General features: G+C 33.4%; 1 protein-coding gene and 2 long non-coding RNA genes across 3 annotated transcripts; 1 reads left to right on the forward strand and 2 right to left on the reverse strand.

Annotated features, from left to right (window-relative positions):
• The first annotated feature begins 248 nt into the window (after positions 1-248).
• Positions 249-2,757, forward strand: LOC147501335 (uncharacterized). Its single transcript, XR_015219801.1, has 2 exons — positions 249-1,983; positions 2,107-2,757. It is a non-coding gene; the product is annotated as an uncharacterized LOC147501335 (long non-coding RNA).
• Positions 2,758-7,176: 4,419 nt separating this feature from the next.
• On the reverse strand, positions 7,177-14,223 carry LOC147501336 (filament-like plant protein 4). Its single transcript, XM_086606359.1, has 6 exons — positions 13,996-14,223; positions 12,734-12,861; positions 12,170-12,389; positions 9,029-11,429; positions 8,481-8,544; positions 7,177-8,196 (listed from the first exon to the last, which is right to left on the reverse strand). The coding sequence occupies exons 2-6, from the start codon at positions 12,845-12,847 to the stop codon at positions 7,753-7,755; spliced, it is 3,243 nt and encodes a 1,080-aa protein (XP_086462485.1). The 5' UTR covers positions 12,848-12,861; positions 13,996-14,223; the 3' UTR covers positions 7,177-7,752.
• Positions 14,224-25,547: 11,324 nt separating this feature from the next.
• LOC147501337 (uncharacterized) lies at positions 25,548-26,394 on the reverse strand. Its single transcript, XR_015219802.1, has 2 exons — positions 26,162-26,394; positions 25,548-25,955 (listed from the first exon to the last, which is right to left on the reverse strand). It is a non-coding gene; the product is annotated as an uncharacterized LOC147501337 (long non-coding RNA).
• Between the last annotated feature and the right edge of the window lie 1,426 nt (positions 26,395-27,820).

Genomic DNA, 27,820 nt, shown 5'->3' on the forward strand with positions numbered 1-27,820 from the left:
AAAAATAGATATCTCTGATATTTCCGATATATGTCGGTTTTGGGTACGTCGAAATATTAACCGAATTTGATATTTTAGGTCTTGATAGAGACTAGAGAAAGGTGATATTAGATTCACATTGAACACATTTAAGTCGGGTCCTATTAAATACACGCCCCGGTTCCTAAGAGGCACTCTCCGACCCTGAACCGGTTCTGGTTAAGAGAAAATGCATCCGGTTCACTAAAGAATTAGAGGGCACGCTCCTTATAACTGGGTGACTTGGTCTAGTGGTTTTTTATAATGTTTTCCTCGGTTACCAATAGTCGTAACTCGCCCAAACAAACTTGGATCTGTATCTCTTCTTCCACATTTTCCTCTTGTCTTGATCAGGTAACCTCTTTCTGTAAAAAGCACTACTTTATTCTCTTTCACATCACCAATCACCTGCTAATGGTTCGAACTTCAATCCCATTAAAATTTCGAACTTGATATAAAAAAAACCAATTACCTCCATCTAATTTGGGGGTTTTTTTTTTATATATAAGTTTTTCTTTTTATTTGTTATTTTGAGTTATTAATACCCATCTAAGTACCTCTATGCACTGTTGATGGTTTAGAATTTCGGGTTTCAGTTGTTTAACTTGTTTCTGCGTGAATCCTAACTTTGCACAATTAATTGCTTGTGTATTCTCATGAAGGAGCTATCTAACATTGAGTTTTGATTTGTGTATTGATCTTTGGAACTAATCCAGTTATTGTTCTCACAAATTAGGTGTGTTTTAATTATTTTTGTCATTGTCGCCCTTTTTTATTTGATATTATATGTTGGTATTGCTTATGGGAAAGAAAAGTTGATACATAGTTCAGCTTGATATACTATAGTTGCTTTTTACTGATGGAAAGAGCATGTAAATGTGTATTATAGTTTTGAAGAGATGAGTTTATAAGTAGTACCCAACATTACAACACACCCGGGTTGGTTTGCATAGCCTAGTTTGTTATGAATGTTCTAGATGCTAGAAAGCAAGAGAAATGTATAACTTGAGATATATGTTGGTTATAGAATGAGTGGAATTTGAGTTGGTGATAGAATGAGTAAAATTTGAGAACATATATACTTTGGGAGCTCTTGATATTTTATGAACAATGTAAATAGTTTGATCTAAATTAGAATCTTGCTGAAAATTTTGAAGTTTTTCTACTTTTCAGTTGTTCAAAAATGGTGAAATTTAGTAATTACTTTCTTAGCTTCATTGTTGGTTCTCTTTTATGAGAGTTTTCTTGTTGAATTGAAGGTCACATGTATGTTTTTAAGTGCTGATGTACTTGTGATTGGTGATGCCCCTTGTATATATTTTTGCTTGTTTTATCTGCACACCCCTTGTATTGGCTGGGTATTGCTTAACGCTGCTAATTTTTAGTGCTATTTTATATAATTGGTAGCAATGGCAAAGACAAAGATAACCAGCAGACAAGATAATGATCAGATGAAATTAAAATTGGCTAGTAATGAAGAAATTTTAAAAAATAAAAGAAAGCCCCCGACTGCTTCAAACTGAAGGAAGAACAAAAATATATTCAATGGATTATGAAAAAACCCATTGTGACGAGGTCGAAGTGGAAAATAGTAAAATTCGTATGGATGTCAATGAGACTGAGAATGTAGATGGTGGTAATAGTTCTCATCTTGTGGTTAGGGATGGTAGTGGTGTCGATGTTGATGGTGAGGGTATGGAAGAAGATATCGATGGTGAGGGTATGGAAGAAGATGTCGATGGTGAGGGTATAGAAGAAGATGCATGTCGACAATGATGGTGAAAATGAAAGTGATGGTGATCAGTCTAAGGAAATGGAGGAGGTCGGAGCGAATAAAAAAAGAAAGGTAAAGCTCAAACTAAAAACTTGGAGGCTAGCGAAGGCAAGTTTTGTGGTGGTCCTATGGACTCCTCCATTTTGTATGGTTATAAATGTCACGTGGCTCACGATGTATGGATTGGAAAGGTAATTTAAATGCATTGATAATTAAGTCTTTTGGTATTTATAAACCACTAACTAATAGTTGGAATTCATGTTGCTCGTCGTTTCCTTTTCATGAGTTCATAATTCACATTGTCTTTATTTCAGGGCTTTAGCACTGACGCAGTCAAAATATTGATGATGGTACACACTTAAAATATTGATCACTATGAAATCATGTCATCACTGTTGAAATTGGCAGTGACAATAGTGTTTCTATATTGGTAGCGAGTAGAGACTGGAGACATTTATGAGCAAATATTCAATGTATATTAGTTATAGAGTATCCATTTTTGTAATAGTTTTAATGGTTAGAACTCAAATATGATAATATATGTGTGCAAAGAGAAGATTTTCAGAAGTTGTTAGCAGATCTTGTGGAGAAGGAAAAAGATAGAATTTTTGCTGAAGCAGGTGTGACTGTGCTCGAGTCTAGAAGTCATTTTACATCTCAGTCTCGGTCAGAAGAAACATGTGATACCATACAAGCCCATTTTCAAAACGATATCTTTACTTTTAATGGATATTAACTTAATGGTCTTGGTGTGATGAGGGTTTTAGCTTTTTTTGCATAAAGTTTGGACCATCGATTGATGTTTTGGAGTAAGGTATGTCCCATGGTTTATGCTTATTTGGTCTTACATGAGTTTGTAATTTACTACGTCCTGATCTTGTTATGTTAATCCCTGTAGTATGGCACTAGTTGAAAATGTAGATTTCAGCATTTCCATAATTTAACGTCAGTTTTCTTCCTTATAATTTTAACACTTATTTTATGCACTTTTGCCATAAAATACAAGCATTTAGTGGTGTGCATAGTAAAATGGTATCTAGTTGTTGACAATTGCTCAAAATGTTGGTGTTTAGTTGCCGAAAAATGTTGGTATCTAGTTGCTGAAAATTGTAATAGTAAAGCGGTAACCAATTACCGAAATTAAAACTCAATTTCGATATCCAGTTGCTAATTTGATAAAAATGGTATCTAGTTGCTGAAAATTACATTTGTAAAGCGATAACCAGTTATTAGAACTCAATTTCGGTATCCCTAATTTGAGAAAATTGCTCAAAAGTTTGGTGTTCAATTGCTGAAAATTGTAATAGTAAAGCGGTAATCAGTTACCGAAATTAAAACTCAATTTCGATATCCAGTTGCTAATTTGATAAATAGTATCTAGTTGTTGAAAATTGCTAAAACTTTTGGTGTTTAGTTGATGAAAATTGTATTTGTAAAATGGTAACCAATTACTAAAACTCAATTTCAGTATCCCTAATTTGCGAAAATTGCTCAAAAGTTTGGTGTTCAGTTGCTGAAAATTGTAATAGTAAAGTCGTAACCAGTTACCAAAATTAAAACTCAATTTCGGTATCCAGTTACTAATTTAATAAATGGTATCTAGTTGCTGCAAATTGCTCAAACTTTTAGTGTTCAGTTGCTGAAAATTGTATTTATAAAGTAGTAACTAGTTACCGAAATTAACATAAGATTGAGAAAATTACAACATTCTACATTCTACGATTCCTCTTTTTCCCCCTTCTCTTTCACAATAACTTTTGTCCCAAACCCATGACATATGTTGTCAACTTCCACTTCCAATTCCAATGTAAACATTCAATGCGCTTAAATTAGACTTAAATTCAACAAAAAAAAATAGTTAGACATATACCCAACTTAAAGAAAATAATTGAAGTGGAGAAGATAAGTCAAACAAATTATCTTGTAAGTGTGTGGATTGGGCCAGTTTTCATGCTCACCACCTCCCATAGTTTTGAGTTTTTGTAAGTTTCTATATTAGGAATGAAGAAAAAATGTTTAAAGAGAAGTAGATTTGAGGATGGGGAAAGAAAAAGAGTAGAAAAGGGCTAAAATTTGGGTTTGAATTTCAATTTAAATTTGAGAGGGAAGCAAAAAAGTTGAAAATGAGTTTTGAGAGGGAAATTCAAATCAACCTAAAAAGAGAATAAATTGATTTCGAAATTTCATAAAAACAATAGGGCAAAATATTGAAATAGTATTAAATTATTGAATAATTAGTCGAAATATCAAAATTGTTTTGAAATATTGTAATAATTGGTCGAAATGAAAACTCAATTTCGAATGTCGAGATATCGAAATAATTAAAATATTGAAATATCGAGATGTCTAACCTTAAACCCTAAACCCTAAATTGGGAATATCGAGGAATCTCAAATTTTGATACCATTACAAATTAAAAAAATATATATATATATATATATATATATATATATATATATATATATATATATATATATATATATACATAAATAAATTCTCTAAAATTAGCTACTTAAAATAAATTAAAATATAATTTTTCATTAAAATGAAGCACTCACCATAATGAATTCAAACATAATTTTTGTGGAAATGAACACTCATAAAAATGATTATCATCTTTTAAAAAAAATCTAACGGTCCGAAATTTGAATTTTTGTAATTGTTTTTGCCAAGATAAAGGTTTTCAAATTATATATATATATATATATATATATATATATATATATATATATATATATATATATATATATATATTTATATTTTAATTTATTTTAAAATTTAATAAAATTAACTACTTTTAAGTTAAGGACTGATATATATATATATATATATATAGGAGGTTCGTTTCAAACATATTTTTTTATACAACGTTTTTATACAATACTCTTTGAAAATATGAACTAAACTTGATTATTTGTAGATATGATCTTTACACCATAGAGATCATCTCCATAAAAATTCAACTTATTTGAAAACTCCTAACCATAATAAAAAATCTCTTTCAACCTTTGAAAGAAATTAACGGTCAAAATATTCGATTTTGTAATTATTTTTTGCCAATGTTAGAAATGGTCAAATGACCCGAATTTTTGTGGAGGTCATATTAATATGAGTATATCTTATCCACAAAAAAATTAGGTTTAAATTCATTTTTGATGAAGTTTTACTTTACGCATTTATTTTAAAAAATTTTGTATAAAAAACTTTTTAAGAGAAGGACTGATATATATATATATATATATATATATATATATATATATATATATATATATATATATATATATATATATATATCCAATTTTAATATGTTGGTAAAAATTTAGATATTAGATTCAAAGTGTAGTTAGAACTTAGAACTGTACTAATTCAAACCCTAAACCCTAGACATAAGTATAGTTGCTACCAATTCCGAAATAAAAAATTATAACCTAAACATTTTATTATAGATTGGAGAATGGATTTAAATTATATTATATAATCCAATTTTATTTTGTAGGTAAAAATTTAGATGTTAGATTCAAAGTCTAGTTAGAATTGTATTTATTCAAACTCGGCCTAAACCCTAGAGACATGTACAATTGCTAACAATTCGAAAATAAAAAATTATAACCTAAATGTTTTCTACTTGTTGGAACTAAGTTATCACCTAAAACAACTACAAATAAGTTAAAATATGCTAATTATTAATCAAATTATTATCAAATAGATGATTAAACATTTAAATATTGGAACCTGACATCACAGCAACAAGATACGAAATGGTTTAAGAATTTTCGGTGTCTATTTGTTGTATTTTTACTTGGTAAATGGTAACTCGACACTGTAATTTATGGTTATGTTTTTGACAAACATTCCGTGTGGTTTATGGTATTTTACGACAATGTGTTACCGTTCATCAAAATAGCACATACATCAAGATTACACAAAATTTATTTTGAAATCTAAGATTCAAACTATCGTAATTCATTTAGTTTCAATTTCATTAGGCAATTTCAATTACATTAATCTCCAATTTTTTTTTTTTTCATGTTCAATTGATTTTTCTAACATCATATAATCTTCAATTTATTCGACATTGAGATGTGAGTATTTGTATTGCGATAAATCGTTCATTTGAGAGTTGGATAATTATACATACTCCATTTGAGAGTTAAAATATAGAGGTATTGAGAGTTAAAAAAAGTAGAGAAAAATTGAGTTGAGTTGAGTCAAAGAAAATTGAATTAGATGTAGATAATTGGAGAGGAGGAGTGTATTTTGATAGTGTATAGAGTTGCATAGTGCAAATTAGTTAGTTAAGGGCAATATGAGGTTACTACTATTTTTTATGAGAATTTTTATGGGAAGTGTCATCTTAGAAAACATGGGTTTTAAGTTGGGATACAAATGTAATAACAAATTCCAGGTTGGAGAGTGCCCTCTAAGAAATGGAGAGTGTATTTAAGATTACCCTTTAAGTCACACTATCCGTGACTGCACCATCATATACGCCTCATTAGGGATAGCACGGTGATACCCCACTAAAAAACGAAGAATTTAAACTGATGAACTACTGAAAAGGGTTTAGGAGGAAACAAGATAAAATAACGTTTGTACGCCTTCTGCCGACCGTTTTCCTGGTGATCTTATAACTTTGAAACCGGAAAATGCGGATATCACCCGGTTCAGATGTGAAAATTCCATAACTACACTTTACTAAGAGATAGGAAAACTAAAACCACCCATGTCTCACATCTCCAGTCCATTTTAATAATCTTTTGGCTCTCATCTTCCAATGTTTTGAAAGCTTATTTCTTACTCTATTTTTAGACTTGAATTAATTTTTGGTCCAAACCATTATTTGGCAAAGATTGAAAATCAAATTTGAATTTCAGTGGCACTTTCTTTGGGGTGTTCATATTTATTGGTTTGTTTGAGGTTTGGGTTTTTTATTGGCCAATAATTAAAGAAAAATTGGATTTTCGACTATGGTTTTGAAAGTTCGATTCTTGAACTGATTTTCCCCTCTTGAGCATAATTATTTCTTCTACACTACAAAATTAATCCCAAAAACTCATATCCAATTCAATTTGATTAATTTATGATTCAAGTATCTAACTGATCTTTGAGAAGGGAAATAATAAAATCTTTAAAAAAGAATTGAGAAATTAGTGTATTTTAGTATCCGGTTTCTAGTTATGAAATTTTTGTCCCCAAGAGGGGTGCTAGCATTATTCCAAAAAAAAAAAAACCACGACAATTGATTTTTTGAACTTGTTCATCTTCTGGTATTTGAAAACAAGGGATTGCTTGTCCATCAACCTTTGTGCAACCACAGTATATCATATCACATATCATAAGCTCCCCACCCCCACCCCCCCTCTTTCTTGAACTGTACAAATAGATTGAACACGACATACCACAATAAATTGGAAACTGAGTTGAGGTATTAAACATCGATGAGGAAAAAAGAAAAAACATGTATTAAAAAAAAACATGTACAGCTTTCTAAAAACAAACACATGAAAACATAGAGCACCTGATCGAGATATGACCATCTGAACTCCTCTGACGTGGCTCCTATCATACCGTTGCACAAGTTGCTCTTTTATACTCATGAATAGAGGTATAGCAAGCTATTTCCAATATGCATTCAAATTTCAACAAAGTGGATACTTCAGAAAGTGGGGTGGCTTTTTTACTCAAGTTTACCATCAAAGGACACATCTGACTCAAAAGAGAACAAGTCTATTGCATGCCAAAATTTGAACATCTGGCTTCTCACTCCAGTTCTCAGGAAACTACCAGTGTACCTGAACTTCAGATCAGACTTTTATGCGACCATCTCCAGAATTTGAAAAAATCCATTCTGAAATTACCAAAATCCCCCTCTCTAGTCTCTACAAAGTCCTTGTTTTACTTCGGTTATGAACTGAATGGGATGCAATGCTTCACACCGATTAAGCCTATTGATCAGTTTTTTACTTTGAGGAAAAGAACCTGCTAATACCACGTGACTGTTTCTCTGGAGTTGTGGCGGAAGACGAAGAAGATGATGATTTAGTAGGCCGGTGTTTTGGGCGTTTTGAACTGACAGGGGATCTCATGATTAATTCCAGGTCTGCGTCAGATGGAATTATGGAGGAATTAAGTACTTCTGAAGGAGACTCACTCCCAACTCTGGCAGCAATTGAAGAAAAAATGGTCTCCATGTCTGAATTATCGGAGTCTTGTGGACTATACAAGGGGTTCAATCTGCTAGGACTCCTTTTGCCTTCCATAAAATCTTCCAATGCTTGCTGCCTCTCATGATGTGGAGATTCAGTATGCTCGGATGGGCCGAGAGCTTTCAACTGCCTTCCTAGAAGAAATATGGTCTCCTGGCATTCTGCTAACTTCTCTGTTGCAGCTGCTATCTCTTTCTCCTACAATAAATAACAAGATTATTCAGACTTTGCTCCTCAGTGTACAGCCTACTATGCGTCTTAAGTTTCCATTTGCAACATTAAGGAACATCTTTCCACCAGCATATGCGCTTCATTTAAGAACACCCATTTAACAAGGTGCTCAAAATATACCATTCAACAACTGATATTGTAGATTTGTTCTCCCAAATGACACTTCAATTATTTGATACTTCAATGCAAGGGAACTAAAAGCATGTGCAAAGTGTGCAGGTTTTACAGCTGGGATATAGAAAAGTCGGTACCTTTTGCGACTTCTCATCTGTTTCAGCAGTTGAGGATAATGCACACACAGAACAGCTTTCACTCCTTCATGATATAATCACATGAAATTAGAAGTCAAAAACAGAATTAGGAACAAAAGAAACTTCAGGGGACTGTCATAGATGTAAATGACGTTGAAAAAATCATAATTTTATCATGAGAGTGAGGCTGCAACCGAGCAAAAAAAACTATGGTGAAGCTGCAAATAATGCACCTTGAAGTAAGTCCCGTGGCAAAGAAAGTTTAAGATTAAAAAAGGACGAAGTATACATATATTCCACAACCTCTATGAGCAAAACTACATTCAAAGAGTCGAGCTTTGTCAGAAAGACGACAATATGGGTAATTCAGATCCATGACCAAGTTAGAATCAGAAAATCAAACAGCTCAACAAAGAGCAGTCAGTCAAGATTAGATTACAGTCATTCGATCCCAAAGGAACTCAGTTACCAAGACTGAAACCAAGTAAGCCAAGTAATATTGACTAAGATGGTTCATCGGAATTCAGAAAAAATGGGTTTATTCTAACCTTTGTAACTGTTCCTCAAGTTCCTTGCATGTGGCCCAAGCATCCTGGTGGTTCTGTTTTTCTTTTTGAAGTTCAACATCTAGAGCCTCAACTTTCGCACGCAAACTGCTCACTTCAGCACCCAACTCTTGTGCCCGTGTTTCAAGTGTATTATAAGATTCTGCCATACATTTCAGCTGTGTCTCCGCCAAGCAGTTCGACTTCTGAGAAGATACCAGTTGTAATTTCAGTTCAGTGAGAAGCTGCTGAGTTTCCTGTAACTGACACTCGCTCTGCTCTAAATTTTGAGTACATCTTGATAACTCCATTTCCATATTGTCCTTCTCTGTTTTTAAGTGTTCCAACTCCTCCAATGAGCATTTGCATGACACAAACTTCAAATCGGAACCTGGACTTAAGCTTCCTTCTCGAAGAACCTCGGGATCAGATGTAGAGTGAGATATGTGAGCACAGCCATTAGGAAATTTCTCTCTAAATGAGTCATCTTGAACTACCTTTTTCTCTAACAAAGTCACCTTGTCTACGCAGTCAGAACTGATATTTTCTACTTCGCTGCTCTTGGAACCAAACAAATTTATGCTTAGGTCACTTGCTTTTGCCAAAACATTAGAAAGGTTGAGAATAAAGTCTCCCAAACTGATTTTGCTGCATAATACATTATTCACAGAATCAGAAAACTCCTCAGATTTTCGGATGATGTCGTGTACACCCGAAGCTATATCGTGGACTGTCATAGCCTCTTTACCCATTGACACAACAAAATCATGAATTTGATAAATGGCACGGGTCAACTCTTGGTCTATGATAAGATTGATTGGGCTTCCACCATTTCTTCTTTCCTCATTATGTTGAATAGAGACCTGATTACCACTAACACTTGAGGAATGTGTATCCTCCAAAATACAATTGGCAGAATTCTGAGGCAAAGCATCTTGCATGTCCTGCATAACACATTTGATATCATTGAGAATCCTCCTCATATCGGCATCCTTTTCTTCAGACCTGAATATCATTGAAATTCTTGAACGAAGCGTTGTTAGTGACACTTTATCAGCATCGGATTCAGTCATTGCTGATGGCTGTTCCTCCCTAGAAAAGATCATAGAGGAAGAAACTGTTTCAGGCTGTCGTTCAGGCACTACATCCCCTGTCTTTGCAAGAACAGCCATAGAACAGTGGTCTTCATTTTCAGTTTTCTTATCACTTGGACTGTCTGAAACAATGGCAGGTCCATTAGGTTCAGTAGAACATGCCAATCTTTCCATCTCAAGGAAATCATCCATAAGTTCCAGCTGATTCATGTTCTCAGCCTTGACAGGTTTGCCATTGTTCCTCCCCTTCTTGAATTGTGATAGCTCGGAAACTAAGGTTGTAGCCCAAGACTCTGTGCAGCTTCCTTCCTCGTCCATCCCATCTTCAGACAAAGACATCGAGCTTGGTGGATTGCTTTCATTCTCAACGGGCATCTCAACATTCAATCTTGAGGAGCTTCTCTGTTGATCAACAGACTGTAGCTGTGCTTCTAAACTTCTAAGCTTGCTCATTGTCTTAGCACACATATTTCTCGACGCCTGCAGCTCACTGTTACGTTTTGCCAAGGCTTCTTTCAGCATTTTCATTTCTTCCTCCATTGCCAAACAACGTCCCATGAGAAATTCATTTTCTTTATGGAACTTCTGAACATTTTCCAGAGAAAATTCAGGTGGTGGAGCTAGATGTTGGCTGGGACTCTGAACAGGAGACCTTCGCATTCGCGTCTCTCCATAATCCCTGCCTAAGCTTTCAACTTCTAGCTTCATTTGGGCCAACGCAGCAGGTCCGGGCAACTTCTTCCGGACAAGACCACGCAGTCTCTGGCACTCAGCTTCTAGCTTGGCTATTTTCTTGACACCTTCCAAATGCTGCTTGTTGGCAACTTCAGCAGACCTCATACTCATGTTTTTTTCTTCATTTCGGATATCAAGCTCCTTAGATACTATATGGTGCTCATATTTTAGTGAATTTATTTCCTTTTCACATGATTGAAGATCGGTCTTCAAAAGCTCAATCTCAGCCTCTGCTTGAGATCTTTCTTCATTGGCCTTCATAAGCATATTTGAACGCTCTTGTAATGCCCTCGAAAGTGCAGAGTTTTCAGCAGATGATCTGAGGAGTTCCTGATCTAGATCACCTAACTTTGCTTCAAACTCGAGCTTGATCTTTTCCAATTGTTTAGTTTTTGTCAGAAAAGCTTCATGCAGTTTCTTTTCATTCTCTTCCTTTAAGCTACGTATCTGCTTCATGCACTCTTTAAGAGCACCATCCAAATGCGATGCTCTATCTTCTGCTGTAAGCTTCAGGAGTGTGACAGCTTCAAGTTGATGTTTCAAAGCCAAAGCTTCTGCTTCAGCTTTTTCCCATCCTGTGATAAGGAGAAGAACACGGCTTAGGCAAGAACCATAAAAGAACAATTTTAAGATGAAAAATTATACAACCTCCAAAAAGTACAAGATTTAAGTAGTATCCTTTTTTGTCAATGGAGAAATCTTAGGTATTCCTAAATATAGCTATTAGTACCGAGTTTGGGTCCAGGATAGGATAACACATTTGACACTATTTCTAAACATGTTTATGTCATTCTCCCTTACTGTAGAGCGTCAGAGAGATAAAAACTGATGAGTAAAAACTGATGAGTGATCAGAGAGTATAAAGGGACCATCATGCCACAACTAAAACCAAAGGGAACTATGACAAAATAGTAACAAGATAGCATGTTAATTGATTTGAAATTTGGTAGTAAAGAAACAACACACATCAAATGAACTTATTAAGATGATAGTGTAAAATTGAGATTCAATCATAAAAACATTAAGAGGGAAACGGGTTTATCTCCACCCTCCAGTAGAGGCAAAAATAGGTGGAAGTTGATCTAAGATGGCATGAAAATGTATGAAGACCACCAATATAAGCACTATCCTTTAGAAGTCAAGTACAACTGATTGACTGAATGCCTCAAGAAAAGTGAAAATCAAACAACCAATCCCAATATTTTTTATGAGAATGAGATATTGAAAAATCAAGATACTAAAAAATCTACTAAACATGCACAGGACAGATTGTAAGGACTTTTTTTTTTCAGAGAGCAGCAAGCCAAGCATATACCTGAAACAGCTTCTTCAGCAACTTTTGTGTGCTGCTTTACAACAGTTTCCTTAGCATCTATCTCAGAATGAGCAGACGATAGTTTTTCATTCAAAATATCAACTTCTTCATTCAATGTCTTTACATGATCATTAAGTGTCTTGATTTCATTCTCCAATCCAGTCAGATGTGCATATGTCTCCACAGAAACTTGAACATAACTGGGCTTCTTGGGTTTCTCCTGACCATTGAAATGAAGCAGATGCAGAGGAAAAAACGTTAATTGATTATAACACGAGGGCAAGATATGAGTTTGATAATAAGAAAGAACTCAAATAAGTAACACATTTTTTTGGACTTTTATATAACATTCTTAGCGTAAGAAAATCTGATGTCTGTTTGATTCATTTACATTGGATGTAAACTCCGATTACTTTCCTGAATTTCAGAATGTCAAAAAAGAGGAAGAGTGGTACTTTTGGACTACATTCCAATGTGAGAAATATTTCGGATCTCATTTATTTCATCAGTATAAACTACCAGGCGTTTTAAACTACCAGATTAGTTTAAATTAGATTGACAGACCTGATCCCCTTGAGATCCAACTGAAGCCAAAGAAGTCCCAGCTGAATCTGCTGCTGACACTGCTTTCTCAGCTGTTTTATCAGAAGATTTTTTCTTCCACCATCGCCGGTCCATTTGTATGTATGTACCTGAATACATGAATTGGAAATAAATACCAGAGCTTCGTGAAAACTTAATAATTCAGCCATCAGACAAATGCAACATGTAGTTTAAATAGGAGCCCGATTGAGAATCATTAGAAACTTGTTGAACAAGAACATGACACTAGGCTGGTAGCCTCAGTTCTGACCCTGTAACTTTACGAGGCTGCAAGGCAGAGCATCGAGCCTAATTGAAACTAATAAGCTAAAGCAGTAGTTAGAACCTCTATGCTGAAACGCTCATAATTTATACAAAAGTATTTAGCATTTCAGTCCGAAATCTTACTCTGATAGTACTTAGCATTTCAGTCATGGATGATTGACAATTATCAAGTAGAACGTATTTCTCTACTCCATTGATTGGGACTATTACATTTTAAACACGAATAAACATGCAATGCTGTCACTAACCTAACTTCCTGACTAACTAAAGAATATACTATCTGACATTTGGATCAAATTTGTTCCAGTATAAACGAAGGTCAAGGCGGCCAATTCAGAAGAATCTTAAGGTCAACTACCTCATAACCTGAAGGGCATGCATTATCAGAAACTTCTTTGAAATCATCTGGTTATGAATTTTCCAACAACCAAGATTCCCAACCCATTTCAGGAAAGTGTGCAAGCATGTAAAACATTGGTGATGCAAAAATGTCAATTGTAAAAATAAATTCAAAGATCTTGTTAGAGAATATTAAGCCACTCAAATTGGATCTATTATCAGAAATGATCTTCAAATCATCTGCACAAAAGTAAAGTCATTGTAAGCTTTAAAATTTTCAATTAGTGCAAAATTAGACAGGCAATTTTTTTTTTTTTTTCCCCAGAAAATGCACTATTAAGAACAGTGAGAAACTGGAGGCAGTAAAAACAAAAAAAAAGTCTGATCCTGTGAGAACAAAAATGTCAGAAGTAATGGTACTTGTTCACATGAACACAAACAACACTTCACGTATTCATGTGCATTACTCTAGAAACTTATCATTTACAATAAGATCAAATGAAAACAAATAAGAAATCTATGTTTGCATTTTCATTCTAAAACACCGACAAAAAAAACAGAGAGAAAAACAAAGGAGAAGTGTAAGATGAGAATAAAACAACCGACAAAACCATTCATACCTGAGAAGAAAATGCAGCTTAGAGAAGAAGAAAAAAAAAGTTAACACTTAGAAGCAGATCTAAGAAGAGAGACACTGAGAGTTACTGAGACTTGCTTTTTTTTCTTGTTCACTTCTTGTTGAGTTACAGAGAGAGAAGAAATGGGGTGGGGGTAGTGGTGGCGTTGGGTAGGCTAAAAAAATATTCGCGTTAGGTGTCACCCTTAAAAGCAAGACGTTGGAAAACCTCTTTTAAAACTATTAAAACTTGCAAACTCATTAGCGTCTCTGTTTCATGACCTGCCCCGTGCAACCCCTGCAAAAACAATGACACATAACTTTCAAATTTACTGTGATAAAATCCAAATCCGCTTTACGCATTTGGTTAATACTTATTAGTATACTGCTATGCAATTGGGGGCGTGAACCGAGAAAAAGAGAGGAGAGAGTAAGAGATTGAGAGAGCGTAGAGAAAGAGAAACGAAAATAAAAAATGAGATGAGAAATGATAACAGACAGATGACTTTTTGTACACATAATCCTCTCTAGCCCCAAAACGTTCGCTCCACTCACTTGAAAATAGATTTAAAGTCTCAAATCACATGTACACTTGTACCTATTTCGACTTTAGTATGAAATGTGATAATGTATAACGTTTAGCTCAATTTGTAACCTTCTTATCAGTCATCTAGACGGTGGCATTTTACATTCGGAGCTGCAAGACGCAACACCTTAAAGTTGGTTGTTTACATGCATTCCTCTTAAAGTAACTGGAACTTGTCCCTCTCTAAATTTGGTTTCTTTCTAGTTTCGGGTTGTTGTTGTTATATATATCGACCTTCAATTCAGATTTTAATAGTAAAAAAGCGCCAAAATAACATTTTAATTGTGTGGAATTTATTAAACCAACCTGTAATCTATTTCAATGACCAAATTACCCTTAAACTTAATGAAGTACGCTAAACCCAGCTGGTTCGAAGTTGGAGTTGTATTGCCTTTGGTTTTTTCGTGAAAGAAATTTATCATAACGAACAATACCACTATTGGACATTTGGACCACATATGCAGTGGACGTGTCACTTTCTTTTCATGGACTGACATAGACTGAAAGCTTACTTATTTAGGAGATTATGACCATTGATACATTATCAACATGATGATTATTATGTCCCAAATCATACCCGTAAGATTACAGAAAAAAAATAATAATAATAAATTGGTAATGGTTTTGGGCTTTAATTGAACATTCAATATAACTATCTCATATTATATTTAGAGCTGGAAATGGAGCGGGTTTGGGGTTTCAGGTCAAACCTCTTTACCGTAATAAGATCCATTGGGTTTCGGGTCAATTTCGGATATTCATATTTATTAAAAAAATACATTATTTTAATAATTTTCATATATAAATGTAATATATAAATTAATTTTTAGGCATCAAATTATAAATTTTGTTAAAATAGTTTTGATTCTAGTCACAAACATATAAACCATATTTGTTAAAATAGATTCGGATATGGTCGGATTCGGATTGAATCCCGTACAATTTCCAGCCCTAATTATATTGTTGGGATAATGTGTGGCCTTGTTAAAAAAAATGCCATTTTTCATTCAATACTTTGAATTGCAGAAGATTTATATCTGATCCAGAGCTTAATAAATTGAATTCAGATTATCTCCAGTGGCTTTGATCGGGTCAAAGTCTCAAAGACTTACATGCAAGTGTATGGAAACTTATAATAGTGGTGAATCTTATTTCTCGGACAGTGGTATGCGTGTACAAAAACTAGTGACAAATTAAATAATAGCATAACAGTTTGTTTAGTCAAAACAATTAAAATATAAATGCAGAAAATTAGGTGCTGCCTCTCTGTACTAAACAAATAATTTTCCCATACGTACATACCTAAAAGAATGACTTATACCATTTTTTGTAAAGTATTATAAGAAGTGAGTTTTTGTCCGACTTGTTTTATAGCAAATTGAAGCTAATTGTTGACCTCCCAATTCGGCAATAATACTAATATTATTGATAAATAATCAATTATCAACGATCAAAGAAAATCATGTTCTAACTTCTAGCATCAATACTTCATACACAAGATTTTCAAAAAAATATATAGGTTCGTGATATATTTAAGGCCAATCCAATTGCATGTATTTAGAGATAAAAATGTCCATTTACTATTATATTTCAAATAAATTAAATAATATTCATTACATATCAAAAAAATATCCACAATATTGTGAATATTTTGGATGTGATGTATAACTAATAGTGTTCAGGAAAAGATTTTCGGTTCTTAAGGCCTATACTTCATACACAAGATTTTCTAGGTTCACCCCAAGGCCAATCCAATTGCATGTCTAAAATGTTTTTGTTTTTTTAATTTTGAAAATTTTAGGTGAAAATGTAATGTGGATAATTAAATGTTCAAGAAAAGTTTCAGTCCGTTTTGACGAAATGTGTCGAAAGCAATTTTTAACTTTTTGTGTGAAAACCAATGGATACCAAATGTGTTTTAACCACTTTTCATTTCGATATAGTAAGAAAAAATAAATTGGAGTCTAAATTATTATTTTGCACAACAAAAAATAATCGATCCAGTTTGACTCAATCATATCCCATCGTTTCATTAATATGATGTTGTATTGGGAATACAAAAAATATAATCAGCGGAAGGGTGCGGAAGGGTATTGAACTTACCAATTAAAACGACTAAAAGTATTTACTTTATTTTCTTTTTAGCAATTAGAAATCTAATTTACCTTTTGAGAGAGAGAAAAAAAAAAACAAATATCGATTGTTTCGTCTAGTGTACAACGAGAGATCAGACTTGAAAAATTATTGTTAATCTTGAAACTAAAATCAGCTTTAAGAATTTGAATGGTAATCACTGTCAAATTTTAAGCTTCGAATAATATTCATGTAACAAAATTTTACAGTAGGTTATCAGATTTAGATAAAAATCAAGCAGTCCCCAAAGCCGACAGTAGCCTAATTTGCGTGTAGAACACTAGAGCTATAAATCACTGCGAAGAATTTGTTTTACCCCACTAGTAGAAGCCACGAAGATTCTATTTTAGAATCACTGGCAACTTTAGCTAAATGTGAACCATATCAAAACAAGCCCACGATAGAACCAACTGATAGAGATACTGAGATAACTTTTTAATTAGAAGATGACGAAGATATCTTCCACGCAAATCAATTCCTTTACTCCCTTTTCCAGTATGAAATTAAATCAAGATAATATTCTTTTGCCAATTTTAAGACATAAACAGCCCTCTGAATCTCCCCAAATGACTCAATGTATCATTTCAAACTCACTGAAATATCTTTACACAAGAGGGTGTATAGTATATCACTGCTTATGTTCGCCGCAATCGTGGACAAGTAGGCAGACACTCTACACCGTTACAACTATAGAAGTACAGTATTTCACATTCCATTGTGCCTAGGCTTTTTCAAGGTCATAGGCATTCATAAGGGTAGGTCTCGTACCTCACAAAAGTCAATCTACCTAGGTTCATGAGTTCATCTGACCATAGATATTGATTAACCTTTTTCGGAAGCAACACTTGTCAGAGATTTTTGGAACTATGCAACTTGAAAAATGAAAACGGTGCAACATGGTCCTGATCATCAATGACTTTTGAGTTTTGACTACACAGTCTGAACTCTGAAGCACCATCATCATACTGTAGATCTAAAATCCTCTGCTCTACAGCTATACTCTGTGAGCTCTTGTTGGTCCTTGCCTCTAATCCACACGATTCACAGTGTAGACAATAACATATTTTGATGATTGTCAAGTGGTCAACTAATCATTTTTTTCTATAATATCCGAGTGAATGAATGAATGATAACTGATTTCTGATCGATTTATAATGATCCAGTTAAATTTACAATCTATAAAATACAATGATCCATTTATTATACCGAAGAAAGAAACAATGATAACAATCTGTACATCCAAAATACTTTGTCAAAGGGTTACTTTTATTAACCGGAAGAAAGATTAAACAATGATAACTCGTTACAAGTCACATTTAGTCAGATAACTTTGTCAATCTGTTTGCACTCTTGATTTGTAACCAAGACAATCCAACAGCAACTTGTAATGGTTGCTGGGATTAAAAACAAACCGGTTTAGTTTATGCACTCTTGACTTCAATTAAAAAACAAATCAGTTTAGTTTAAGAACAAACACTATTGGACTCGCTCTGCGACGAGCGTTTCCGTAAAATCCCAACTCACTAGTGAGAGCAACCTCCTGAGAATCTGGCATTGTGGGGCCAGAGATTCCTGGATAATTTTCTGCTGGTCTGTAACCGCATGATAAACCCCAGAAAAAAAGAACTCGCCTCAAGTCTCACCGAACGAAAGTGCGCGCAGCACAACAATATGGGGGTATCCAAGGAAATTGAAACACGTGGGTCCAATTTTTACACGTTTGTGTTGCATGCTTTTCTCTTTGTGGGGGCTACATCAGAATCCAGTACATATACACGTGCCATGTGAAAACGACCGCCCTTTCGAACACGGATTCTATGAACTAAACAGGACAAAGTTTTCGTTATCGTCGGCAGCTAGCTAAAAAAATATAGGAAAGCAGTTTAAAACAGTAGAATTACCAATTAACTATATCGTATATATTGCATAATACCGGCCTGATATAGTTATTCCAAGGATTATATGTTGATTCACCATTTATATGGTATGGTTTTAAGAAATTAAATTTTGTTTTCGGTTATTGTTTCGGTGACCACATAAAACAAAAATATAAAAAAATTCAAAACATATCTGAATATATCAACAAAAAAAAAATGGCATAATAATTATTCTTTCAAATTTAAATGTCTATACACAAAAAATGACTAAAATAAACAATTTATTTTCTCAAAATTAACAATCATCTCACATAAATATATATAATATCTCAATAATTAAATGTGTCTACATAAAAAAATAAAAAAATAAAATTAAAAGGGAAAAACAACAAGAATGACACGGTTAATATTTAATGCTAAATGTTAAATTGACAAAAATTTAAATGTCTATACAACAAAAAAAAAATGACTAAAATAAAAACATATTTATTTACTCAAAATTAATTGAAATCATTTTTCTTCAAACATAAAGTTCAAAATATATATATATAAAATATTTCAAAAAATCAAATTTAGTGTTTACATATTTGAAAACGTTAAAAAAATTAAAATTAAAAGGGAAAAACAACAAGGATGACACGGTGAATACTTAATGCTAAATGTTAAATTGACAAAAATAATTTAATCACTATTTAAATTATTTATTGTAATTGCTACCAAAAAAAAATTTGTAAATTTCATAAAAAATTATATATTAGTGTACAAAATAAATGAAATCGAAAAAATAATTGAAATTATTTTGAAAACTTGCAAACAAAAAAAATATAAAGTTCAAAATATTTCTATACCCACCGAAAAAGAATTTTACAAAAATATCTGAAATTTAGTTCCTTGGGTTTACAGTTATTTGAACCTTTAACGTTAAAAAGATGACCACAACCGACACTAAATAGTATAAGTGACAAAATCACCAATTTGACATATTAACAATTAGATTTGATGGCTCATTATTATGAATTTATAATCTACTCCGATAACAACAACGCAATACGCATCTTTCACCAACTAAAGTACGTGTTGATAGAACCTCAAAAACTGATTCCATCGTGGTCATATAATCCAAAATCAATGACCCACTTATGTGAGATAGGCACCCCAACTGGTCAGATCAACTAAGTACCTACAAACAGTAGAAATTGTATTCGTTCCGTCTCAAAATGAAATTGTGAAATTGATAGCCACAAGGACACAAGTGACACAACATTGATTATAGTTTTAAACTGTTTTCAGAAAATAATAATGAATTGAATAATAGTATAATTTGGTAATTTGTGAAGTTCTTTCAAACAATATTGACAAAGAGGTTCACGATGACTTCATGCAATTCAATTACTATTTAACCTCTTTCTCCTTTTGTTCATTTCTGTTTTCCACGATTTTGGTAAATATTGAATTATCAATTTCACCGAATGTTATCTCATTTGAGGAAAATTATAGACTTCAATCCTTTCAATAAGTTGTAAAGAGAAAAGTTAAAAAGTATAAAATAAAGAACGTTATGTTCTTGCATTCTTGACTGGTATTGCAAAGTGAAATTCCATTGCCAGCTAGTATGATAGGCGGCATGTACAATTATAAAATGGCGTATACCCAAATTAGTGGATGACAATAGATCGAGGGTTGTCCATAATATGAATTATTTATTAATGGAGTTGTAATTAATCTTCCCTCTCTAAGATACTTAGCTTTACATTATACTTGCACCTGCAACATTTAGATATTGCACCTACTGTCTACAAAAGAAAGGCCGTTGCACCTGTATGATAATATGATAATGTATTAATGGAGTTTATTATAACCATTTAATTATGTTATCGAAAAAAAAAAATAGTATATTTTATCCTTTTTTTGTGCCACATGGAGGAAAGTGGTCTTGTGAAAGTTTCATCCCACTTTATGCTGCCAAATCCATATCAAATGATGATCTCGCCAGTGATATGATTCAACCTGGGTTATTTTGCTCTTTTCAGACCACCGGTCCACCCACGATGAAAAGTACATGGCTTAGTCCTAATTTCTAAAGGCAATGGGTAGAGGCGTAGAGACAAGGCCTAAAATATCGATATCGATGAATATATCGGTGTATCTAAAAACCGATATATATTGGATATATTTATTTTTTTGGTGACTAGTCCAAATTATTTAAAATATTAGAAATATTATATATATCGAAAATATATTAAAAAAAAAAAAAAAAAAAATCAACCGATATATATCGTAAATATCGGATATATTAATTATATTGGCGATATAAAGTGTTATATCAAAAATTCCGATATATATCGGGAGAAAAAAGATTCTATATTCGGTGGATATATATTAGAAATATTGATGTTGGTGTACTAAAATACCAATATATATCGGATACATTGGCGATATTTTGGTCCATTAGTAGAGGTCTTCATTAATAATCCTGCACCGCCTTGTTTGCTCACTACGTAAAAAACGTGAAAAAAAATTATCTGCTACACGTTGTGTGTGTTTTTTCCGTATAAACTGCTAAGAACATCTCTAGGTGGTAGCATCAAGTGTCAATTTGCTACCACCATTCATAATTTTAGCATAATCCATCTTTAGATGGCTTCAAATGTGGTCACATCAAGTGTATGTTCACATCTATATTTGCAAATTTGCGATTTCATTTGCAGATGCGGCGTGACACTCTGTGACAGTGGGAGTGGAGTGGTTTTGGCAAGCCATTGCCACTTTTTTAGCAAAATGAATTTTATAATATTTAAAAACTAATTGAGTTCTACTTAAACTAGATTTGAGATTTTGGTTTGCATCTCCACCTAGAGTTGGGGACGGTTTGTGAATGGTTGTTCTCAAACTTATTCACAAACATGACACTTGATGCTACGACCAGCCCACCTAATGCTCTAAACACTATGTTGGCAACCATATTTATGAACCATCTTATTTCTAATTTTAATAGGTTGATTAGTATCATTTGAGACATGCATCGTTTAAATAGAAATGACATACAATTTAATATAATTGTATGCACAACTGGTCTGGCTTTGGGTTTGCTTCTCAGTGGTCACTAGTTCGATTCCCCTCAAGGCTACTGGCGATACAATATCGGGTCGAATTTCCAACCAGGCCTTCGGTAGTCAGGTGTGCCGTGTGCGTAAGTTGTCCCTTAGCAAAAAATTATAATAAAATGAGGTATATATGTTCAATTTGTGGAAATGCCCATTTGCCCGGGTTTTGTGAAGTTACAACGCTCCGCACCCTCCAGAAAATTTATATATATATATTTTTCTCAGTAAGCAAAATGTTGCATTGACGAGAGACCAGAAAATTTCTATAATACTGCCCTCACCTAGTACTCTCGCTCCCTCAAAACTTCGATTCCAGGCTCCATAATCTCTGAGTACCAGTGCATCGTATCTGCAAACGAGTTTCTTATTAGAACATTTAGAACATATTCTTAGTTTATATATCCTTATGTTCTTCGTATGGCCATGATCTGAAATTATTATACTACTCACATTTTGTATTGGAGCGGCACATTGTCTGCAACAAAAATTGTAAAGTGCAAATTAATTAAAATGTACAGATTTCCAAATGGACATATCAATCACTTTTGTGTTTTCCCTCTAAATCTCTGGTTATGTAAATCGATAGGCATGCTTTGGTTAAACACTTTATGAGATTGACATTTTTAATGCTCCTTTACCAAAAAAAAAAACATTTTTAATGCTCTCTACATTGAGAAAGCTTTTGCAATAAAGAGAGGACATCTGGCAACTAAGAGTGATATGAAATTCCATCTGGCAAATAGGATATATTATAGTCGCAATTAAGGACCCTTTTATTGTGAACACAAATCACAATCAACATATGCAAATATAGGGACAAAGAGATTGTATATTTTCAACAAACAAACAAACACCATAATTGTAGAGTGATAGATGGCAATAGAAATGATTGATCCATGAGTTCTGCATTTGTAAACTTTATCTTTTCCGACCTTTGCTTTCTTTGTACGAAACCATCTAGAGAGGGAGCGGGGTGTGTGATAAAGTGATAAACTATAAAATTCTCACTATTGGGCCTACCATACACAAACCAGCTTTTTATCCACACTTTTTCTTCACTTGTGCGACAGGGTTACGCGTAAATTGATTCGTTTCCGAGACTTTGTGACCTATGGCTGTATAGTGTATATATATTTTTTTTTTTTTTTTTTTTTTTTAAATATATATATATCTGTCACTTGTAAGATTAAAACAAACATGTCCAAGAGTTCAGCATCATTTATTTATTTCGTAAGGTACATAGGTTGGTGAATCGCCATTCACCACCGTCTTCATGTCTTAAGAAAATCATACAATGGGCCATTGAATATTAAGTTTAGTTCATATTTCAACTCAATGCGTCATGTTCATACGATTTGACTAATCAGTAATTTGAGGTTAGGAACCATGCAATTGGAAGGGAGGGAGTACGAAAGCATTTTTTTTTTTGGTTTTGATAAAGAAAGCATTTGCTTCCTCCCTGTTTGCATCAATTGGTATTTCTCCTGTTAGAAGCAATCCTAAAGTATTAATCAATCATAGCCTGTCCTTCAATATTGGGCTTAACGAAATTTAATCTTGCAGATAAAGGGCCCATTAATTAACACCTCACTCTAGGCCCACAAGAAATTATTTCAGTTCCTAGTGAAGTATGAGGACAGCGATAAGTAAAAGAACCTGAGGTAACCATGCAATTAGTGATTTAGTGGCTACACTAACTCTAAAATGTTCATTAGATGCACAAATGTTTTACTGTGATTATAATATTAGTTTTTTTACTTGAGTTGCTATTTGCTAGTCATATGTGATGACAATTAGTCGATCTTTATTTGTTTTACAATCGCTTTATCTAACCCATAACCTACTCAATAAAGTTCTCCTTTGCAAAAGTGCTTTCTCAAAATTTGATTAAAATTTTGCATTTCTCAGCTTGGCCCACTTAATGATGAGATAGCAAATCGCAAGCTAGTGTACAGTACTATAGTTAGATTAAGGAACTGATGAAGTTATGTTGAAGTGTCCATAAATCCCTAATATGTCATGGAAATCTCAATTTATAATTAAATGATTTCAGTAAGTCCTTTGAATTTTGTAACAATTTGCTGCATTGCATTCAGAAATAAGCAAGGGAACAAGATCTAAAGCTGAATTGTCAGTTCAAATAAAGATTGTGTTCCCTACTTCCCTTATGAATACAACGGGGCCATCAATTCATCTACATTATATTCACAAGACTACACGTCCATTTCAAGCCAAGTTACTCATTCCGTACTCAGGTCTTTGATTGTATTTTGAGTACTTGACCTACTGATGTTGGTAGGCACAATTGTGAACTGTCTGTAGTAATTTGGTGAGTATAGGTGGTCGTTACTGTACATTGTCATTGACTACCAAAAGAATTGCCAGTTTATCATCTTCTTTGCATACCAAGTTACCTACATTCTAGAAATGCTTTGAAGCCTTCATCTTTTCCACTAGAAAATTGGTGTAGCATACTGAATCCTGCATATAACCTCAAAACCACTGGGTTTATGTATCATTTTTCAGTGCGTATAGAGACGACACATTACATATCTACTTAGTTAGATCCAGGTAAGTAGGTAATCACCATTGTACATATTTTGTTGTACTTGCCATGAAAATTTAGAATGAAACTCAGGAAGGCAAGACATGGGCTTTAGTCCAACAGTTATTGTTAAGGTTTGTTATTTCGGTTTGGGCTACACATTGGCTTTTAGTGAAATTTGAATGCTATAAATATTTAGGTTACTTGTATGGATATGGGCTGAGCACTAAATTATGGACCTAGTTGAGTCTGTGAGTACTGGGTCAGTCAATAAGTGGAATTCAGCACCTCTAGGGAAAGCCAATCCCTCCTAACCCATGTGAAGGGGGATCATGCCATGGCAAAGTGACCCGCACAAGCCCTCTGGGGATCAGCTATTCAAAGCATCAAAAAAGCTAGGACTACCCCACAAAAATCCTTTTCCTTGTATGTAGGATTCTTGGCCTCCAATAGAAGGGTCAAATATTGTCAGAAAAGCACATATATTGGAATCATTAATACCATTCATTTGAGAAGCGCAGGGCTGGTCACTTAATTTTTTCTCAGGTTTGTACTGTTATCTGCAAGAAGAATTAAAATTTTCCTATAATAAAAGCATTGTCGTTTGAATTTTTGTTTTGATTTTGTGAGGCCTAGAAAACACTAAAAAATTGGGAAAAGGCATTGCCACACAGACATTCCATCTTGGGGAAATCATGTACAACACTCCTGACAGTAGCTATCTATGTGTTTGATATTACCATATTTTTTGAAGAAAAAAAATACAAAAAAGGACCACTAGAATTAGTTTTAAGAAACTTTATTCCAATAGTACACTACAACATTTGCATCTTGAACTTACATGACAAATCCAATAGTTACAAGTGCAATTTTCTCAAGGCCTCTCTCTCTCTTTACTCATTAAATTATTAACTATTTATCCATTCATCATCTCTTACTCAGAAATTGGTATATATTATTTATGTATTTCGAAAGAAATCAATCTACTCTTCACTCTTGTATGTGAAATTGAGGATTTTCATTTTTAATATAAATCTTGTAATCTATTATTTGTTTTTTTTTCCGTTAATTTTGTAATGAGTTTAGAAGAATAAAAGGCCTCACTTGCGGCCTAAGGCCACATCTAGGCTTGAGCCGAGCCCTGTCTTGACAAGTCCATATATGGAGATCGCAAAACAATCTGGTATTATGATCTCCACGAATCCATCTAGACGAAATCACCCCCTACAACCCTTGTTTGATATCAACATGCATTTGTTGGACGCTAGAAATACCCGTGCAAAAAATATAACTAGGAACTTTAAACACATGAAACGTTAAAGGTTAAATGATTCGATATACACGTAATCATATAAGAAATGAATGTCAAAAAGTATATATATAGGTTCTTATGGACATGATTTTGTTTTTGTTTGTTGTGTTTTTTTTTTTTTTTTCCAGTACTAGGATTCTGAGACACGATCGAACATACCCCTCTCCCCCTACGATCATGCTCCCTTTGCAAGGTCATCCCTAATTAGAAGTATCCGAGAGTGATCTCGTAAGAGTTGGCAACTCAGAATCCAGATCCAAGGTGCATACTTGGCATGAATTTTTAAGCTTGCTGCAATTATGGCAAATCTCCGTCTTCCTATACATTCCAACGCGACCTGCCTTCCACTTGAATTCAGTAAAAAGCTGCGCACACGATTTGCAGTTCTTCGTATAATAGGATACAATCTGCACGAAATCAACCACGTAAAAAAAACAAAATAGTATTAGCATCATGGACATAAAATAATAACTAGATCAGTAGATAAGATAATAAGAGTAACTAAACCTTCTCCCAAAAAACATGTTGACATTAACAACAATGCCATAACCCTAGTAACAAAAGAAACACTAGAAAATAGAAAAAAAAAAAAAAAAAAAATAGTATTACATACCATTCGATCGCACAATTTGGTGTTAAGACAAGACCAGCAGGCAATTGGGAATGTTAGGCGTTCCCTTCTCTCGGCCCCTAGAACTTCCGCCATTAGTAATTGCTCGGCTTCACAAACAAAACACGTCTCGATTTTTCTAGTTATCACAGAGGAATCAATCGAAAAAACAAAAAAGAAAAAGAGGACAAGGAAGTATGGACATGGAAGATATATTTATACAGTCCACCCTGTTCGAAGTTTAACAAGGAATCCAACACCAAGTTCAACGTTTACTCTATTATCAGCAACCATGGGCCTCTGAAGGCCCAACCCGCATACTTAAACGGCCTTTTGACTTAAAAGTTCATCAGAAACCCAAACTCTCGTAAATTCGTAATAATGTGGAGAACAGTCTAAAGGCTTAACCAACGACCAAGAGTCGGATACAGTTTTCAGTTTTCACCTGCTAAGTACAAACCCACAGAGTACAGACAATGCATTGCAGATTTACAGCCATTCATAAATTCGTATTATTTTATTTTTCGGAGAATTTTATGTTTCGAATTTAAGGGTATGAATCTGGATTACTTGGAAACACACACGCGCGATGACAAAAAAAGCAAGTGTGAAGGCCTTGTTGTACAACGGAAACAATAACAATTACAAATAGCGATTACAACAACATATTTTGAAAGAACAGAATTGATGATCTAATCATATGAAAATGTGACTGGTTTTTTGTTGCAAAGTCGACTCTATTATGAAGAACTAAATCATCAAATTTCATTCGTCACAAATTAACTTAACAACTCATGCATTTCTCCAAATCAATATAACATAATAGGACTGGTGCTAAGTGGTGGTCTAGATTAAATCTTGCAAAAGCAATGTGGTGACTGAGATTTTCTACGTTGCCTCAAGATTTGTATTGTTTTAAAGAAATTTAATAAGAAATTAAACACTTAAAAAAGAATTTAATAAGAGTTTGTTTAATTAGGAAGTGATGTCCAACAAAATAGGAGTACATTTAATTAGGACTGAAAACCTGAAATAATAATTAAAAAAAAAACTCCTCAAATATGTTAAAATCTTGCCTTTTTTTTATGCAAAAAAAAAAAAAAGAACTCCTCAAATAACGTGTTAAAACCTTGCTTTTTTTTATGCAACCGTACATAGTAATAACTTGAGCCAATTCATGGGATTTCATGCCATTTAATACCATACACTATAATTATATATTAATTAAAATCATTCCGTACCAAAAAGAAACTTCATCTACCTTATGGTTTCATTAAAAAAAAATAAAAATATGTTCTTTTATTTCTATTACTTCCAAGTGAAAATTTTAATTTTAAAGTTGAACTTCATTGATATTACGGTATACTAGGCATATAGGGTGACAAAGAACATAAACATCGAGTCATGTGAACACTAACATTAGGATAATATAAGAACATGTAGGTATAATAACGCTAGGGTGACAAGGAACATTATTCAATTTTTAATACTTAAAAGAACATAAGAATATGTAGGTATATATATATATATATATATATATATATATATATATATATATATATATATATATATATATATATATGACCTTTTATTGCTTGCATGTGGCCTGGTAAAGAAAAAAAAAGTTGGAAATTAACTCTTTGTCTAATTCTATTGACCGTG

This window comes from Coptis chinensis, chromosome 4 (genome assembly GCF_015680905.1).
Source record: "Coptis chinensis isolate HL-2020 chromosome 4, ASM1568090v1, whole genome shotgun sequence".
Classification (NCBI taxonomy): Eukaryota; Viridiplantae; Streptophyta; class Magnoliopsida; order Ranunculales; family Ranunculaceae; genus Coptis; species Coptis chinensis.